General features: G+C 45.9%; 1 protein-coding gene across 2 annotated transcripts in view; it reads right to left on the bottom strand.

Moving 5' to 3' along the window:
• AP3D1 (adaptor related protein complex 3 subunit delta 1) overlaps nt 1-18,509 on the bottom strand; it is a 40,935-nt gene extending 22,426 nt beyond the window's left edge. For both annotated transcript variants that reach the window (XM_029965649.1, XM_029965650.1), the window contains exons 1-6: nt 18,426-18,509; nt 5,398-5,493; nt 4,433-4,513; nt 3,703-3,783; nt 1,725-1,832; nt 1,248-1,377 (exon numbers count right to left, since the gene is read on the bottom strand). In XM_029965649.1, coding sequence (XP_029821509.1) covers nt 1,248-1,377; nt 1,725-1,832; nt 3,703-3,783; nt 4,433-4,513; nt 5,398-5,493; nt 18,426-18,509 — 580 coding nt within the window. The remainder of the gene's footprint in view (nt 1-1,247; nt 1,378-1,724; nt 1,833-3,702; nt 3,784-4,432; nt 4,514-5,397; nt 5,494-18,425) is intronic.
• Between the last annotated feature and the right edge of the window lie 4 nt (nt 18,510-18,513).

Genomic DNA, 18,513 nt, shown 5'->3' with positions numbered 1-18,513 from the left:
CAGCTGAAGGTTCAGACCTGTGTGTCTGATGCTTTGGCCTCATTCCCAGCTGAGGCACTGAAGTGAAGACAAGAATGCAGAAGCAAACTGGGAAAGGATTTTATTTAATTCTGGCTATTTTCTGGTGTAGCAGTAAGCTGGGTGTCTGCTTTGGGTCCAGTGTGAGGAAAAGCAGGACACTGCCACATCCCTCCCCTCGGCTGTGGACAGCTGGTTGTGGGACACAAACAGCACCACCAACAATCACCCACCAGAAAGCTTCCAAACACTGCTGCTTCTTTAAAATGTATTATTTAGACACGTTTAAATACAACACAAAAATAATGATTCCTTAAACAACAATCCAACTGGACAAGTTCACTCCCTTCTCATTGCTCACCCTTTAAATGGCCTGCTTTAGTCTGGACAGGCTGGGTGGCCCAGCAGAGAGCTCTCCAATAGAGTCTTTTTATCTCTGTTTGCAGGTGAGGGATGGGTGTGTTTTGCTTTCTTTAAAAATACTGTCCCTGGAAGGTGCATTTTCCATGCCCACAATAAATTAGTCCAATACATGCAATTAAATTTCTCCCTCTAAATGCAAACACAAATCAAGTGGAGATCCCAGAAATACATCACACATGGAATTCCTGAAACAAGTGGGGATCCCAGAGCTGCATCACACACAGAGTTCCTGGAACATGTGTTTTGGGGCACTGGGGGAACACCAGCACCTCCCAAAGACTGAGTAAAACTGTGAATATGATACAGGGCAACTGCAAATTTCCTGTGCTGCTGCTGGACTGCAAAGACATTTCTGAGGGGCCCAAACAGCAGTGTGGACTCAAAGTTTAAACTAAAAATAATTTTAAAAATGCACTAACTGATGTAAAATTATTTTAAGTATGTCCATTATTTTAAGTATGTCCAGTAGCTGTAGCTTTGTAGAAGAGCACAGGAAACAACAACAAAATCCTAAACCCTGAGATCAACTGAAGTATTTTAAAGTCAAGTTTAGTAAGCAACAAAACAGGAACCATTAAGCTGCTTTGTCCCATTAAGGTTTAATCCACTGATACAGTTTGAGTAGCTCTGGGTTTGAAGAACTGGGCATTTGAAAGGATGTATTTTTAATATGGCAACATCTGTCAGAACTCTGCTGGGTGAACCAGTGCCCCAAAGCTGATGACTACACTTCTCACCCATCCTCCTCTCCCAGGCTCCACAAGCACAGGTGTGGGAGCAGAAGGAATTCCCTCAAAGCCACTCACCGGGATCCGGATCTTCAAGTTTCTCCTTAAGGCGAGGAAACGCGGGACGGAGGGACTCGGGGTACTTGAGGAACACCTTGTACATGATCAGCACTGCCTTCTTCCTGATGTAAGGCTTGGTGTGAGACATCTGGCAAGGGAACAACGCAGTCAGGCCCTGAGAAACTCTGCTTCCAGAGCTCTTGCAGGTCCTTGTGCTCACATCACCCTGGAGAACTCTGTGACTCCAAAGTTCTTGCTGGATGCTCGACTGCTCTTTGAAAACTCAGAGCCAAATATTGTTGTTCAGCACCAAAACTAACAGATATTTCAAGTTGATCCTCTTGAACTAAGTCTGTAAACGCTCCCCAAAATCCCCACAAGAAAAGCAACAGTTTTCACATGTATCAGTTCTAAATTTAACAGATATTTACCAAATTGGAACAATTTCATATTCTTTTATTACAGGGAAAAGTCATTTCAATCTTATCCACTCACCAGAGTCATGATGTCATTTGCCAAGTCCCTGGCAAGATCTGGAGTAACAAAACAGGACAAGCCAGTCAGTGCAACTCCAGTATCATACTGGTTAGGGCTACTCAGATCCTAAAAAAGGAAAAACAGGCTCAAAAATTTAAGATCACACAGGACGTTGAGAAACAATTTTCTCAGACCACTTTTATTCACTCAACACAAATGAGGCAGAGCTTCTGCTTCACAGGATTATATTTATCAACCCCTAACACCTGCTAAAACACAGCCAGCCTGGGGTTTAATAATGGGCACGAGGAACCATAATTAAACAAGAGATGGATGATTGCAACATAAAAGCAATTAGAGAGATGGCACCTTGGTGGGATTTTAGGAATGGAAGTAATTTTTAAACACTCATTATATGATCACCAACATGGTTAAAGTCCTAAAAAATTGGTATTAAACACTAACCCTGCTAAAACAAAGCCCAACTGTCACCAACTTGGCTGGGAACAGGCACTGTTGGTGAGTGCTCACCAGCTTAATCCATTAGAGAAATGAGATTATTTCCCTTCCAAGCTGCTGGCAGCACCCACAGCTTCCAGCCCACAAAGACATGGCACAAGTCAGGGTGTGGAACAAGTTTCCTTGGACCTATTTGCAGTCAGCATTCTACTTAGTCCTCCATAATCCTTCAGCTCTTTCTAAGCTTCAGACACTCACATTAATATTTCTCTCTGGGTATGTTGAGCACAGATTACAAACCCAGAGCTCTGCCTGCAGAGCATCCAGGATCACTCCTGCACTGCAGCTGTGAGGGAACAGGAACCTGGGGGAACTGCACAGAGCATTCCCATCTGGACTGCCAGAACTGACTGCCCACATCCACGTGGACACAGAGGCAGCTCCAGGGGAGCTAAACATAGTCAGGCCTTTGGGGTTCTGGGCCATTTGCATCTCATTTGAAAACCTGCTGCAGGTGGTGGGGAATTAGATTCTACTTTAAGAATAATGAAATCTGCTGCTAAAGGAGCAAGAAACTGCAATTCATCCTGGTTTTAATGTATTTTGAGAACTGATAAAGCCTTAAAATATAAAGTTGGGGGATCAATGAAACATGAAAAGGCATAAAAAAAGATGTTTTTAAGAAAAAACTCAAGCACAAAGTGGAAGAAGTAGCCAAGCAAGTGACTGAAATTCAGTAAAGTCAAGTCTCCATAATCAAGAAAATGGAGAAAATTCATATGCAGAGCAGAATAGTTAAAGAGATAAAGGCAAAAGCACTAGTTCTTTAGGGAAGATACTGGATAACATCCCACTGATCTTTTTTAAGCAAGTAAAAGACATTTTGGCTCCCTAGATGGTAAAAATCTAGGCACAGCTTGTACTGGATCAGTCAAGTTTTAAAGCAGTGATACTTTAAAAAAAAATTGAACTTAAGAGCTTTAAAAACAATTGTGATCTGAGGAATGGGAAAATTATGCTGTAAGCCAATAAGTCTGAAAAAATCAGGTGATAAAGCTCTGTGAAAATGAATACAACACTTGGGTACACGAATACAGAACTTTACATACATTCTGCACCATTTTTACCCCCAATTGTACCAAAGTCTGATCTGTTACACCAGGAGAAAGCAGCCCTCACAAGTGGGAATTTTGTGGAGCTGGTGAGTGCTCCTTTTCCTTCAGGAATGGGGACATTTTTCCTACCCATTACATTCTCCCAAGGGCTGCCTGAGAGACCAGTGAACGTAACAAAGTTCTTGCTGTCCCCACTGTCTGTGCTGAACAGACACAGAGATGGAATGAGACAGCACCAGGGAGGCCTGGGGGCTCCTGAGGGTTTCAGTAATCCCTCAGCCTGTGCAATGAGAGCAGACTGGAAATCAAGAACTCTACTTAAACACCTCTATGTTCCTGAAAGAGAAATACTTGTACAGATGCAAAAATACAAGCAGGGAGAGAGTGTAGCAAAACAAAACGAACTGAAGCAAAACATTTACCTTTCGGATCTGATTAGTTGTCAACATGATGACATCAGTCCCTTCATGAAAGCACTGGGAGGCAGCCAGGTAACCAATGCGCTGGGCAGGGCAGGAGGGAAGCACAGCTTTGGTTTAGAGGCACTTTACACAGTGTGTAGGTAAAAAACAACAGGCAGCTTTATAAGCAATGTTAAAAACATGAACAATTAGGTTTGTGTAAGAGAAAAGGCATGACAGGGGTTTCTAGGAAAGGGGAAAGAATAATCTCAGACAAGTAACATCTCTAGTGATAACACATCTGTTTGAGGGATAACAAAACCACCCTCACCTTCTCTACTTCTCCACAACACACAGGTTCAATGACCACCAAGATGTAGAAATAAGGTAGGACTGTCTACCACATTTACTTTGTCTGTATTGACTCCTGACTTTCAGGGACTTAAGCCCAATTTGGAAATTATTCCTTAGGAAGCAACATTCCACCCCCTGTTTGGTGAAAAAGCATGAAACAAATCTTTCAAGAAAAATTATAAAGTTATTACAAAATAAAACATATCTGCTACTAAGAACCTCAGGTGGTGTTCACACAAAAATACCCTGCTTTTTAACACTAAAAGAATCTGACAGCTGTTGTCAAACACCTGGCAGAAGCAGCCTGGAGCAGCAGCCCAAGGATTCCCCACTGACTAGAAGGACACCCAGTCAAGAAGCAGCCTGGCCAGGACAGCTGCAGGGACAGAGAACTCACCTTGAATGTAAACTTGGATGCACTCATGACTTCAATGATGTTGAAAGCAGCCCAGCTGATGTCATAGCCCAGCATCTGTAACTGTGAGCAGAGAAACCAAGAGAACAAACTTCTGAAACCAGGGACTTGAGGAAACAGGTCAAGATACCTCTCAAAACTGGAGATGTAACAAGAGGCTGAAAATAATACTGCACGACATGTCCAGCTTATGAGTACTATTACATTCTACAGCATTCACAGGAAATGAAAGACGTCTCAAAGTTCCACCAGAAACAAGTTTTAAACAGTCTGCATTAATTTCAGACAACAGAGGTTGTGGTTGCCCCATCCCTGGGAGTGTCCAAGGCCAGGTTGGACGGGGCTTGGAGCAACCTGGGCTAGTGGAAGGTGTCCCTGCCCATGGCAGGGGGTGGCATTGGATGGGTTTTCAGGTCCCTTCCAACCCAAACCAGTCTGGGATTCTATGATATACAGTTATATAAGTATTGGTGTGAAGGGTTTGCTTCCTGGATTTATTTTAAAATAAAACCCAGAACATAATTCTTTACCATCATTTTTGTCTTCTCCATGTCAAAGGACCGAGCAAGGAGAAACAAAACCAGTTTCAAGTGCTCATGGCACTGTGTGATAAGAAACAACCCAGTCTAAAACAACCTTTTTTTAGAATTGTTTTAATTTTAAATCAGGTTTGCTCCCTGATCCATCACAGCAAAATCCAATTGTACCAAACAGAACAGGAACATGCAGTCTCTGACGTCAGACCTGTGGAGTGTTGTCCCTGCACTCCAACAGCCTGAGGAGAGCAGGCCCTGCCATCCCAGACTGGCTGCAGGGCAGCAGGACAGCCCAACCCCAGTGCCAGCCCCTGGATGCCAGTGAGGCACTCAGTGCATCCCAGGCTGGCTGCAGGGCAGCAGGACAGCCCAACCCCAGTGCCAGCCCCTGGATGCCAGCAGGGCACTCACATAGGTCAGCTTGCAGACGGCGTTGGCCTTCACTGCGATGTTGTCCTGCTTCAGCTCCTGCTTGATCTCATCGATGCACTGCGAGATGTATTTGGCCTGAGGAAAACAAACAAACAAACAAACAAACATGGGTTCCTTTACCAGCTCTGGAGAGGGGCAGAAGCAGCAGAACCCAGCACCTGCAAGCACCAAATCTCACACTCATACACAATTCAGGACACACTCAGTTCTGAGGGAACTACCTGTTAAAAAGAACCATCGCAATTCTGTGACCAAACCAAAAGTGCACTGAGCCCTTTCTTTGGTGGCTTCCCTTCTCCTCCCTCTCCCTCACAATTACACTGCTCAGTCCAGAGCTCTGCATTCCAAAATTTGCAAAAATAAAGTTGTTCACCGGAGATTTGAGCACCAGGGGTCTGAACAAAGCCCAGTTCACCATTCCTGGAATGCTCCCTCACCTCTGGGATGCCAGAGAACCTGCTCACTGCGTGACTAGAAAAAACTGTGTCAAATGCTATTAATAAGCCACACATTTCAGGGGACTGAGGAAAATATGCTGAGGTACTCCACTTCTGGGCCCCCTGCACATGATGGCACTGCAGGGGTGCACCCACAACCATCCTCCTGCCTGAAGGGATAAAGGTGCTCCTTGCCTTCCCCCCAGCCCTGAAGCTCCATGGAAAGTCATGAACCACACCCAGTTCATCTTAGTTGAGCCCTTTTGCCATTTACTCATTTTGATAATAACAGTTATTTGTATGAATTTCTCAGCACTTCAAAGAGCCAAATGTCACAATGTTTACACTTAAATATTGGTCCTTTGTGTCTTTCCAAACAATCACATCTGTGCTTGTGGGAAGGATGTGGCAAACGTGGGATTTAAAAATATCTGCACAGATTTTACTTTATAAGCAGGGTTAGCTCAGCCAGAGATTCTTCCAGTTCACAATTAATTATGATTTAAGTGCTGAAGGTATCTGCTACAGAAAACATGAAAATTGAAATGCAGAGAAATAATCTCTTCTGAAAGCCACATATGCACCAGGGCATTTCACATTCCATACAAATAAATTAACTGCCAGAGGAACCAGGTCAGAGACAGATTACCTAATTCCCAAATAAAACCCTGCCTGAACACCACTACCTTCCACCAAAAAGATATTTTCAACATAGAATTTGACTGGCCTGAAGAAATTTCAGGTATTTCTAAATGCCTGTATTTAGGATAGAAATAGTATCTCTGCAATGGGAATTTTCAGGTTAAGGGAGGGCACTGGAAACACCAAACAACCCTTTTTTCTACACGATTCCCACCTGTCTTCCTGGATACAGGTGAGTGGATCACACCTGCCAAGACTGGGGATGGCATTGCCTCCAAATGCTTAACAATGTCCAGGGGACTTCACCCAGAAGCAGAAGATTTGGGATCCTAAACCTGAAAGTGATTCAGGTCCAGACAATTCACAGGGGACTTGAAACTCTTGAGCTTAAACTAAAAAAACTTGAGAGTAGAAAATAAATACTGGAACAAAGATGCTGAAAGAGGGACTTAGGAAACATGCAACTGATCCTCAAACACATTGTACCTGGCCTTGAATATTTTATGCTCCCAGAAGAACAGCTGGAACAGTGTCACAGAATCCTCCCCGTGTGGATCTTGTTGCCACATCCCGGGCAGCGAGGCCAGCACTGGATCTCAGTGCACAACACTGACACAGGGGCTCAGTCCTCCTGGCCATTATCAGAAGGCCTCACTGTCCTTTCCCACTGGATCTATCCCCAAACTATTCAAATATGAGTTTAAGCTTCCCAGCAGCTTCTCTGGAGGCAAACAGAAACCACTGTGTGAGCAGGGAGGGGAAATGAAGATAACCTGATACAGAAAAGTTCTGTAGTGTGCAGCCTGGCACGTGGAGTCACAGCCCCAGCGTCCTCCAGACAAATCCCTGCCTGCCTGTCAGCCAACTTCTGCAAAAGTCCATTACAGAACTCACAGTCAGATCTGAGACCACAAAAAAAGGGATTATGAAGAGCAGAAAGAAGTCCTTCCAAAACAGCTGTACTTCAAATCCCAAACCACTACAAGGAATGACAGCCCCTATATATAGAAAGCTTTATAGGATCAGCAGGTATTAACTTTTTGTTAATCTGGTGGAGCAGCACTGCCCTGAGTGAGCAATATGAGGAAAACTGATCTATTTAGTCTCCCACTTAAATGTGAAGCCCAATCACCACACCCAGCCAGATTTAACTCCCCCATGAGCACGGAGGGAACAGAGGTGTGAGAGGATCCTCAGTGAGGCTCTGCCTCATGGAACTGCTGCCCTGGGCACAGCACCAGGCAGGACCTGCACCAAAGCACTTCCCTGACTGACCCACACCCTCAGGCCCCACTGCAGCTCCTGGGTGGGGTCAGACCACCCGGGAACAGGGAGAACAACCACCCAACGCAATGAAGTGCTTGGGAGAACCCCCCTACACACACACAGTTACATACTGGAGCAGGACAGAATCTGGACATCCTTCCCAGCATTGACTGTTTCTGCATAAATCCTTCTAATACAGGAATTTCCTGGTGTGGTAACTAAAATAAATACTTCCCAGAATATCACTGGCACAGTTTTTCCTTAAACGGAAATGAATCACAGAATCATTAAGGCTGGAAAAGACCTCTAAGATCACCACGTCCAACGCTTGTTACTGTTCAGCACTAACCCCTGTTAGTGTGCCACATCCACATGATGTCTGAACACTCCCAGGGATGGGGACTCCACCACTGCCCTGTGCCAGTGCCTGACCACCCCCTCCACTGAGAAATATTCCCTAATATCCAATCTAAACCTCCCCTGGCACAGCTGGAGGCCGTTCCCTCTCATCCTGTCCCTTGTTCCCTGGGAGCACAGCCCGACCCCCCAGGTCCCCCTCCTGTCAGGGGGTTGCAGAAGCCAGAAGGTCCCCCCTGAGCCTCCTGTTCTCCAGGCTGAGCCCCCCCAGCTCCCTCAGCTGCTCCTGCTGCTCCAGCCCCTTCCCAGCTCCGTTCCCTTCCCTGCACACGCTCCAGCCCCTCAATGTCATGAGGGGCCCAGAACTGACTCCAGGTACAGCCTCACCTCATCGTTTATACTCGCAGTATTCATTATATTATCAATATATTTTTTAACTGTTAATTTGTTACTAATCCTGTGACACTGTAATTTGAAGTCTCCTCACACATTCTGGCCTGGGGACTGGGGAGCCTCCTGAGTGCCAGCATTTACAGCCCTCTGGCCGTGCCCAGCCAGCCAGCTGAGGGAGTGAGGCAGCTTTTCACTGCGGTGGGAGTGAGGACCAGCAGAGCCATCAGGCACAAGGCCGGCAGCAGGGGCAGAGCTGGAGGGCTCTGAGAGCACCGGGGAAGGAGCTGAGAGGAGCTCTTTTATTCCTGCTCGGCTGCCAAGTGGGAAAGGAGCCTTTCCCGGCTCGGTGGAAAAGGCTCCTTAATGAAATGCTATAGCAACCAGTGGGTGATTGTTCTCCCCGCCTTCCCTCCACGCAGGAGCACAGAACAGCCCGGAGCAGCCCAGCTAAAGTACAGCTGCAGATGGGAGCTGAGATTACTCAACAACGCTGAGCAAACAGCACGGTCACAACTGCACTGCTCAGTGCATTCCACCCAAGAGATGCTGTAGGCATTTTATAGCCATTAACAAGATACAGAAGCTGTTTTTAAAATAAGTCCAAATTCCTCAAGAATTCCAAGATCTCACCTTGAAAATATGTGCATTTCAATGAGTGTGAGTGGCTAAAATAAAAAGGAAGGTATCATGACTCAAAGACACAGTCCCTTTGAAATGAAGGGAAAGTGGGTCATGGTAAGAAGCCAAAATGTCACTTTACAGGATTTTTCATTTCCCAAGCCATGTTTTTTGAATTAACTTTGAAAAACACTAAAACCTTATCCCAAGCTTGGGCCAAGACAGAACCTGGGGTTTACTGACAATTTCAGAGACATTCAGGAAAGACTCATAATTTTTTCAAGCAATATGTGAACCAAGTTAAAAATCCCTAATCTGAACAACAATTACATTCCCAGGAAATGTGACTGTCCATGCTGTCCTTCCACCAGCTCATGAGAAGACACTGAAGACTGGAATGGAGATCACTGCAGAACCTTTCCTGCCCACTCAGGGTTACAGTCCAGCAAACCAAATGCACTTGATTTGAGAGTCAAACCTGTCACTCACTGCAACAGCCCTTCCAACCCAGATAGAAGACCAAAATGTCAGTAAATATTAGTCCTTCTTTCTCTTGCTCTTTCAGGATTAAATACAGTGTTTTAAGGAAAGGATTATTATCAGTGAATGCCACAACAAGCAAGGTATTTTCCAACGTAAATGTGTAATTACACCATTCTAAACCATAAAAGTTTGAAACAATTAGAACGTAAAATTAAATAACAAGCATAAAATATGATGTTTCTTTTGTTTTAAACACTGTAGGGTTTATCAGTTTTTGGTAGGACTTTGAAATGAACTCCATGAAATCACGCTGAGCACAAGCACATGATGATCTCACATGAGAGGAAGATCAACTTCCAGGAAACCAGCAACAACCACCCCTCCTATTTCTCTCTTCTTTCTCTTTATAATAACCTTAAGAAACATGACCTGTGGGACACGGGCCATGTGACATGACCAGGATGCTTCACACCAAAGGCAGCTACACCCCAGACACCTCCTGGAGGTGAAGCAACTTTCAAAACTTGTTCCTGCCTCAAGCAGATCCTGTTACAGCTCAGCACAGCTCAGCTGCCAGCTCCTGCCTCAGGAAGAAGGCTGGGAAGAAATATGGATCAGGCCCCCCAAAAGCAGCACTTCGTGCCAAACACCACTGAACTAGTGAGAATGTCTATACTTAGTGTTTGCAGTCCTTGGACATGAGCACTGTACCACGACAGCACAGAGCTGATCAACTGAACTAACAGCCAAGAGCATGAAAAAGGTGCTGCTTTCCACTCCCTGGAAAGCATTAGAAACCAACATATTAGATGTTAAGTAAAAATATTACATTGTTTAAATACTGTAGGAAAAGCTCTTTGGGACAAGTAACAAGATCCTTTGTTAAGATTTCTCCATGGTTGGGTAGGAAGAGAATTCCAAGGGTGCTCCCACACACACACTCAGCCTCACTCCAGCAGAGCCACGGACCAGGCAGAGCAGATGAGAACAGCCCAGACTGGGAGCAGCGGGTGGGAAAGTGCCCTGAGCTCATTCCAGCCAAAGTCCAGCAGTGCAGAGGGCACCGAGTGCAAGAAAAAGCTCAGGAAACACGATACAACTTGAAAGGCACCATCCCACAGCCAAGCTTATCTTTCACTCAGCTGCTGATAAACAGGGTGGCTGTACATGTCCTAACACGACTGACTTTGCCCTTGCTCCCCAGCTTTCCAGGGATTTATGCACCCATCCTGAGGTAAGGATGCCAGACAATGTGCTGTTCTCCTGGGTGACACACCCTGGAGGCACCAGGGTGAGCCTCTGCTGGGCCATTTGCAGCAGACTTCTATATTATTTATTAGAAACATGATGCATTCCCCAGTGCCCCTTGTCCATTCCAACACGGCGAGATCGCAAGGCTCCTTGGCCAAACAACACTGAGGAAGGAATGCAAAAAGTCAATTTACAGATTTTTGTTTTCCTTCTGTTTGCTGGAGTTATACATACAGCTGAAACCTGCCATGATGCATCCTAAACTGACCCATAAACCAAGAAAAAACTTTGATCCAGAGAGATGCTGTGCAAGAGCTGTGCACCAGTTTCAGAGCAGATACCAAATCCAGACCAGCCACCACAAAAGGCACCACAAAACCACAGTGACCTTCTGAACAGGTACATAACACAAGGGGCGGGTTTCAGGGAAGAAACAGCTGCTTGTCCAAAGTGAATCCAAGCCAGACCCAGGCCAGCACAGGCACCCAGACAGGCTGAGCACGGCAGCACCAGTGGCACTCCTGGAGCACTGGGGTGTTCCAGCAATTCCCCACAGAGAGCTGCTTTTGGGTGGTCTATGGAATCCCAGAACAGGTCAGGCTGGAAGGGCAGTGTGTGTCACCTGGTCCCACCTCCAGCTCCAGCAGGGTCACCCCAGAGCACATGAACTGTGTTCTGGAATATTCCCAGTGAGGGACACTCCACCCCTCCCTGGGCAGCCTGTTCAGAGCTGGGTCACTGCCCAGGGAAGAAGTTCTCCCTCCTGTCCAGCTGGAACTTCCTGGGCATCAGCTCCTGCCCGTTCCTCTCGTGCCATTGCTGGACCCCCCAGCAGAGCCTGGGCCGTCCTCTGCCCCCTCCCTGCAGCCCCTGACACAGCCTGGGGAGGGCCCCTCCCAGCCTGCTCTGGATGCTGAGCAGCCCCAGCTCCCTCAGCCTTTCCTCAGGAGAGAGATGCTCCAGGCCAAAGGTAATTCAGTGTTTCACACAAAAAAGGATTTCAGAGCCATCCTGACCCCTCCCAGGCAGGTTTGGCCAAGGTGTCAACAGTGAAGGGGGACCCAGCAACCCCCAAACCCTGGTGTGAATCAGCAAACAGGTACCAGCAGCAGGGGCTGGAGATGGCCCTTAATTATCTCTAGAATGATCAGTCCCTTAATATAAATACACCTCCCATCTGATCACAGCATTTGTTAATTTAATTGCAGCAATTAAACAAATCCTCAGGGCCCTCTGCTGTCTAAACCATATCTGAGCAGACAACTTTTAAGAGAAGTGCATCAGATAAAAGTGCAAATACAACACGTACTCAAAGTTTTATTTTTACCTTACTTTGCAAAAAGCTCTGCAAGTGTTTTTACAGTAGATTTTTCAACTTGCTCATTCCAGACATCCCTCTGTGCAGTTTGGGGCTCTGATAAAGTCAGGCTTCATCACAAGCACGTGCTTTGCTGGATGCATAGGAAACAGTCACTTCCTCCTAGGGAACTGAAGTAGCTATTGTTGCAGAGACTCAGCTGACTGGCATTAGTTCAGAGGGAAATATCACAAAAAAAGATGCTTAATGATGTACTAATACTATGTAAAAATGGAACACTGAAAAATGACAAAGCTGTAACAGCCATGAGAACTTTACAGTTATGGAAAGGTAAGGAGGATAATGAAGAAAAACACTGTTGGCACCCATTGCTGACTTCTTAAATTGAGCACAAATATTTGTGTCATTAAAGTAAGTTTGTTCACTCCTCCCTGCTGTACAATCACACCATTCTTTCCAAACAAAGGTACACTCTCCAGGCTGGAGCTGACTCAGTGATAGCTTGGAGTGATGGATTTTATACAGCCCTGCCATGAAGACTGAGCCAACCAGGAGAAAGTTCCAACACTCCCACACCGACACCTCCCTCCATTTACACACCTTTTACCATGGGAATCTCTCAGTGGAAGTTTGCAGTTTTGAACATCTAGGTCATCACAGAAACAACAATATAAAAAGGAACAGCTAATCCAAAACCAGCACTGAACTCTGTGGTTTACAAACCCTGACTGCTCAGCAACTGAGGGGAGCTGCTATGACCCAAACATTCTTCCTGCCCAGTTACACTCAGGATTCAACAGGACTCACTTATTTCAGTTAATTCAGTTACTTTGAACATTTGCTTCTCATTTAAAAAAAGCACCACCTTTATGAGCTACTACCACCCCCACTAACCATGTTATTTTCTGCACCTTTTACCCTACTCCAATACCTTTATGGTTCCTGCCACCTGGATTTTAGCAGACTCTCCTTTACATTAGGAAGCGTTTCAATGATCAGAGGTTTTTAATAACCTAAGGAACACAAACACTTCTTTGTAACTGGTCCCATGACTCCGTTCTGTCTGTAATGCTGCCCTTGCTGCTCTTTACACGGCACCAGGAACAGGACACATTATCAGGAACACTCCCAAGTGAAAAATCTAAAGGTACTCTCCCTACACAAGTGTATTCTCTAACCCACACTGTGGAGGAAGAGCTTTTTAGTCACTTGAGTGGCCACTGATGACAGGAAATCACAAAAGGCCGCATTTTCTGCACTCAGCACTGGGACCAAGATCTGCATCAAAAAGCAGCAAATAAACAAGTCTCTGAACACGATCACGGTGCAGAAATGGAATTTATATCTGCACTGTACTTCCATTTTTCGGGCTGTTCCTTTCCTGGCCCCACTAAAGGCACAGTGTATGGCCACTCCATTCCTTAGGTAGCAGAAAGCTCTTCCCCTGCCCTGGGCCTGCCCAGGCACAATATTTACTTCCACACGTCTGGATCATTTCAAACCCTCAGCAGAGACGGCTACAAAACAACCTGGACTGGGAACAAAGCTATTAGCCCCACTTATGCCACAGCCAATTAAGTAATATTTAATACAGGAGAAAGCAAGAAGCTCATGAAAGGCAGCACTAATGCAAAGCCTCAGCAGCTCCTGCAGGAGAACAGCCACGCCTTGGCTCGTGTTCCACGCTCCAGGCCCTGTCTCTGTGACAGGGCAGGTGGGGCAGGACACTCACACACATCCCAGACTGCTTTTTCCCCACTGGTGTGAGGTCCTTACCCAACCCTCTTTGTGTATTGTTTCTATTTCCGACTTGGTCTTTCCCAGTGATTCAAAGAATTAACAATGGCAACCCCAGAGCCACTCGAAAGTGGGTGGAATAATGAGCTCCCTTCAAAGATATTAACACACCCCCCCCACAGTAACTGATGCTGCAGAGCCTCAAAGAGCATCTGTCAGCACTGAACGGCACAGCCTCAGGCACCAAGAGGCTTTTTGGCATTCCTCAGAATTCCCTGAGCATGTTCCATCCCACATCCCTTGCCATGAGATCCCAACACTCCCCCAGTGGCCGGGGCCCAGAAGCCACAGCACTGAAGGCCTCTGGCCTCGCTCCTGACAGGCTGTGCCCAGACTTCTGGGATGTCATTTCTCCAAACTCCTCAAGACATCACTTTATCTGAGACATGTCAGAGGAGAAGCTGAAGTGTGCAGTGGAGCACAGCAGCCCTTTATTTAGGGGAAAAAGGGTTTTTAACAATGCAAGTCCCCTGTCCTTAGGTAACCTGCTGCCAGGTTGGGAAGCCCAGGCTGAGCAGTGAAACATTTCTCTTCAGCATTATATCAACGACTGACATTAATTCTTTTTCCAAGCAGAAGCACGGATTGCTCCTTTCACTCTTCCACTTGCTTCTGTACAAACCAGCTTCCTAAATGTAAACCAGCAACAAGAGACTTATCACCAAACACCACACAGAGCAAAATTAATGTTTTAATATGCTTTTCCCTGAAAGGATCAATTAACAGAAACACAAAGGGCTGATCCTGGCACACAAAGCAGAGTCTGAGAGAAGAGGGAGGTGATTTTCTCAAGTTATGAGAGAAGTGTGCAGACATTTCATGCAGGACTTTTTTAATCCCTTCTCCCTCCAGAAGTGTCCTCCAGTAAATCAAAGACACCTGAAGCAGAGGGCTATGGTCTGGACAGGACAAAGCACCTGATTAACATCTCTGTTTCTGTTCCTTTATCATATCAGTTTTATAAAGGAGGCTCTCACCACAGCATTTGACAGGAGCTTCCTCAGTGGGAACAACCAATTTCCTAACTGTGAACACAAAACACTGTGCAAGAGCCAAACAGCATCACAGGATTATCCCACCCCTTATTTCACATTTAGGAGAACAGACAGCATCTATCAGTTTGGAATAACTTGGAAAAAATCCAGTATACTTCTAACAGCCTGGAGTTCAAGCTGAGTGTGCTGTGTAGCAGATCCATAAGGAGTAGGCACAAAGTGGGAGAAGTTACTCCATGGGGTACAAAACCATGAAAGACTCACAGCTTTCACGAGCAAAAGGATTCATTTTCCAAAAGAAAGGGAGAGAATGAGGTATTGGAAGTGAAAGTTGGGAGAACACAGTAGGACCAAGTTGTTCTTGGAACGTCTGGCTTTCCCTCAGACTTTGAACTGGCTCTGGGAAACACCCCAGGGACTGAAGTGTTGGAAAGTAAACAGGACGTGTCAAACCCGGGAAGGAGCTAATGCTGTTCTGCCACCTCATCCTTCCCTCGGCCCGTGATGCAGCTCCAGATTCCCTGGCAAACTGGAAAATGCACAGAGCAAGTCTGCCCAGCACAGTGACTGTGTTAACCACCTCATCCCTCTAACCTCACAGCCTTCAGCTGCAGTGGTTCAAACTCAAAATAACTGGCTCAGCCTTGGACACAGACCAGGAAGGACAATGGGAATGCCTCGGACAGGGATTAGGTCCTGCAGAGAGGCTGGGAGCTGCAGGCCAGGCAGCTCCAGCACCCTCAGCTCCTCTGTGAGCTGAGCAGGACACAGAATGTATCAATAAAGAGCTACACCTCCCACGGGTGTGAGATTTGAGGTCCCAGCAACACGGGGGCAATCACAAACCCAAGAAGCAAGAGCACAGTGGGGCTGTCAAAGAGCTGCACTGAGGAACCCACGTGTGAGACAAGGGGAGAAGCACCTGGTCCATCCCCCACTGCAAACACAGCCTGGAGGGGACAGGGAACACAAACCACTCACCTGCAATGGGACCTGGGCAGGAAGGGGAAAGGAATAAACCTTCCTTGCCCACAAAGACAAGGGGGAAAAGTGATGGCAGATTTTTCCGTACGATTAAATTCCAAAAGACAAAACTCAACACCTATAAAAATAACTAAATCAGAAACCAGAGCAAAAAATCACACCTTCATTTCTTTCTGTGTTGTTTTCATTTAACAACCACTGTCCTTTCCAGAGACAACTCTTCACAGAATAACTCCTGCTGAGCTGAGACCAACAGCCAACGTCCTCCCCACCACACTGCTGCTTGTTTAAAACAAATGTACGGTTCTGGATAGGACAGACTGTGTGTCTTAAGCTTAAACACTTATCCTTGAGACACACAACTGTTGGTTGAACAACTACATTCAGTACTGGAGCAACATTTCATAGATACAGTGAACAATGGAAGCACTGTAGGAGAAAAAGGAAGAATTTTTGCAGCTACTTCCTCCAAAGGAGCATTCTGATTTTGTAACATCACCTGAAAGTTAGCAAATGTCCCTGACCACTGCCTGGGAAGCATTTAATCCAGGCCCTAAAGCTCAACAGCAGGTTTCCAGCTGAGCCAGGAAAAGGCACAGTCCTGTGCTGTTTGCAGCCACTCCCATGGAATTAAGCAAACTCTTTGAAGGATTCCCAAACAGTCTGTGCCACAGAACACACACATTTCACCAGCCACACGTCTTAATGAGCTGAACACACCCTGAATTTGGGGGTTAATTTATGCTGTGCTCATGAGGATATAAAAAGGAATTATCCCTACAGTTATCTATTTTGAAATCTTATCACTTGTACTCCAAATTAAAGAGTTTAAAATGTATTGTGAGAGACAACACTTTTGCTCTGATGTCACAAAATCCCAGAATGTGAATATATTGAGTAACAGCTTCCTTCAAATACACAGAGCCCTATAAAATTATCCAAGCAGTGTTCTTTCCTGACTCCAAAGGACACCAAAGCCAATGCATTTTAATCATTTCTTGTCACAGACTGAAAACAAGCTCAGAGTGGCTCATGATGCACAGGAATCTGCTCATTCTGCACTTGTGCTCTTTAGGAAGCTGTTTGTGACAGAATTGTTTTACAAAGGAGAACAGCACGTTCAATTCTTCTCAAAGAACTGGGGTCACTAGTCCTGGACCACCCTGGACCTTCATCAGGGGGATCCTCAGAGGTCTGCCCTAAGCACAAAAGAATAAAGCAGGTTTACTAAAAGCAGCACAACACACAAACTGCTGTGGGGAGTGCTCATAGGAACACAGCTCACCAGGGCCAGGTTTGGGGAGAATATTAGACTCATAACAAATCCGTACAGAAATGGTTTTTCCACTTCTCTGTCATGTTTCCCACATTTTGCAGGGCAGGGTTTTCCTCTGCCACCAAACCAACACCCATAAATTTAAGGTACACTAAAATAAACTTGATTCCATGATCCCAATGGGTCCCTTCCAACTCAGCATATTCTATAAAAAAATAGAAGTTTCCAAGTGTAACAACACCTTGTTCTGTGCACAAGGGACTTAAAAACCATTTGAGCAGTCCAGAGATTTTGAAAGTTCTGTCTTGTGTTTCAGCCCAGAAGCACCAGCAATGAAAAAATCTGTTTTCCAAGTATTTAATCTAGTTACACGTTCACAACTTTTCCAGATGCTTTGGACAGCTGATACCACTTGGATATTGTATTTGTATAAACAGACATTGTAGTCTTATTTTTTTCAGCCTGTTACTACCAAGAGCAACTCCCCAACACCCCAGCAAAGCCCAAGTGTTACACCAGACAAAAAAGCTTCTCTCAGGTGGTGATTTACTTGAAGATGAACATCAGTGACATCCTCAGTGCCCGTTACCTCCCAGTCACCATGTGACACCTCGCTGTGGAGTCTCACATAACACCTTCTTGATGACTAATTATTTCACCTATACTAATTTCCTGATCACGTGCCTCTCATACCTGAGGGATAACAGGCCGACACATACAACTGATTGCTGCTTAGAAAGAGCTCTGAGAGAAGGACATTTCAGTCAGAAGATGCACAACACAAATAACCTCAAAGCTGAACTATGACTGAGCTCAGCTCTCCTGTAGATCAGCTTCATGATGAAGAATATATAGTTGCCTACACGTGACTGTGGGGCTATGGAGGAAGGAATTCCTCTATATTATTCCTCTATATTCTTCATGTATGTGTGTGTATACGTGTATATATATATATATACGTACATCAGGGATCTCAACCCCACAATACCACACTAAATGGGAAGGCGAGCACCAAGCCTGACCCTCCCTTGTGAAGTTTCGTGCTCTCTCCCAGCCTGTCTCTCCGTCCCCACACCCCGGCGTCACCTTCCTCCTTCTGATTCCCGCTTCCCCCTTCCCCGAACCCACACCCGCACCCCAGACACGGCCCCTCCGGGCAGCGAGCGCGACACCCCCGGCCCGGCCCTCACCTCGTCCTCCTTGTGGTTGCGGATACCGCGCACCAGGTCCTGCAGGTTCTTGTCAAACATGCGGTCGATGCTGCCCTTCACCATCTTC

The sequence above is a fragment of the Manacus vitellinus genome, unplaced genomic scaffold (genome assembly GCF_001715985.3).
Source record: "Manacus vitellinus isolate BGI_N305 unplaced genomic scaffold, ASM171598v3 scaffold_114_pilon, whole genome shotgun sequence".
Classification (NCBI taxonomy): Eukaryota; Metazoa; Chordata; class Aves; order Passeriformes; family Pipridae; genus Manacus; species Manacus vitellinus.
The sequence above is the reverse complement of the archived record's forward strand: the minus strand, read 5'-3'. Positions and strand labels throughout refer to the sequence as shown.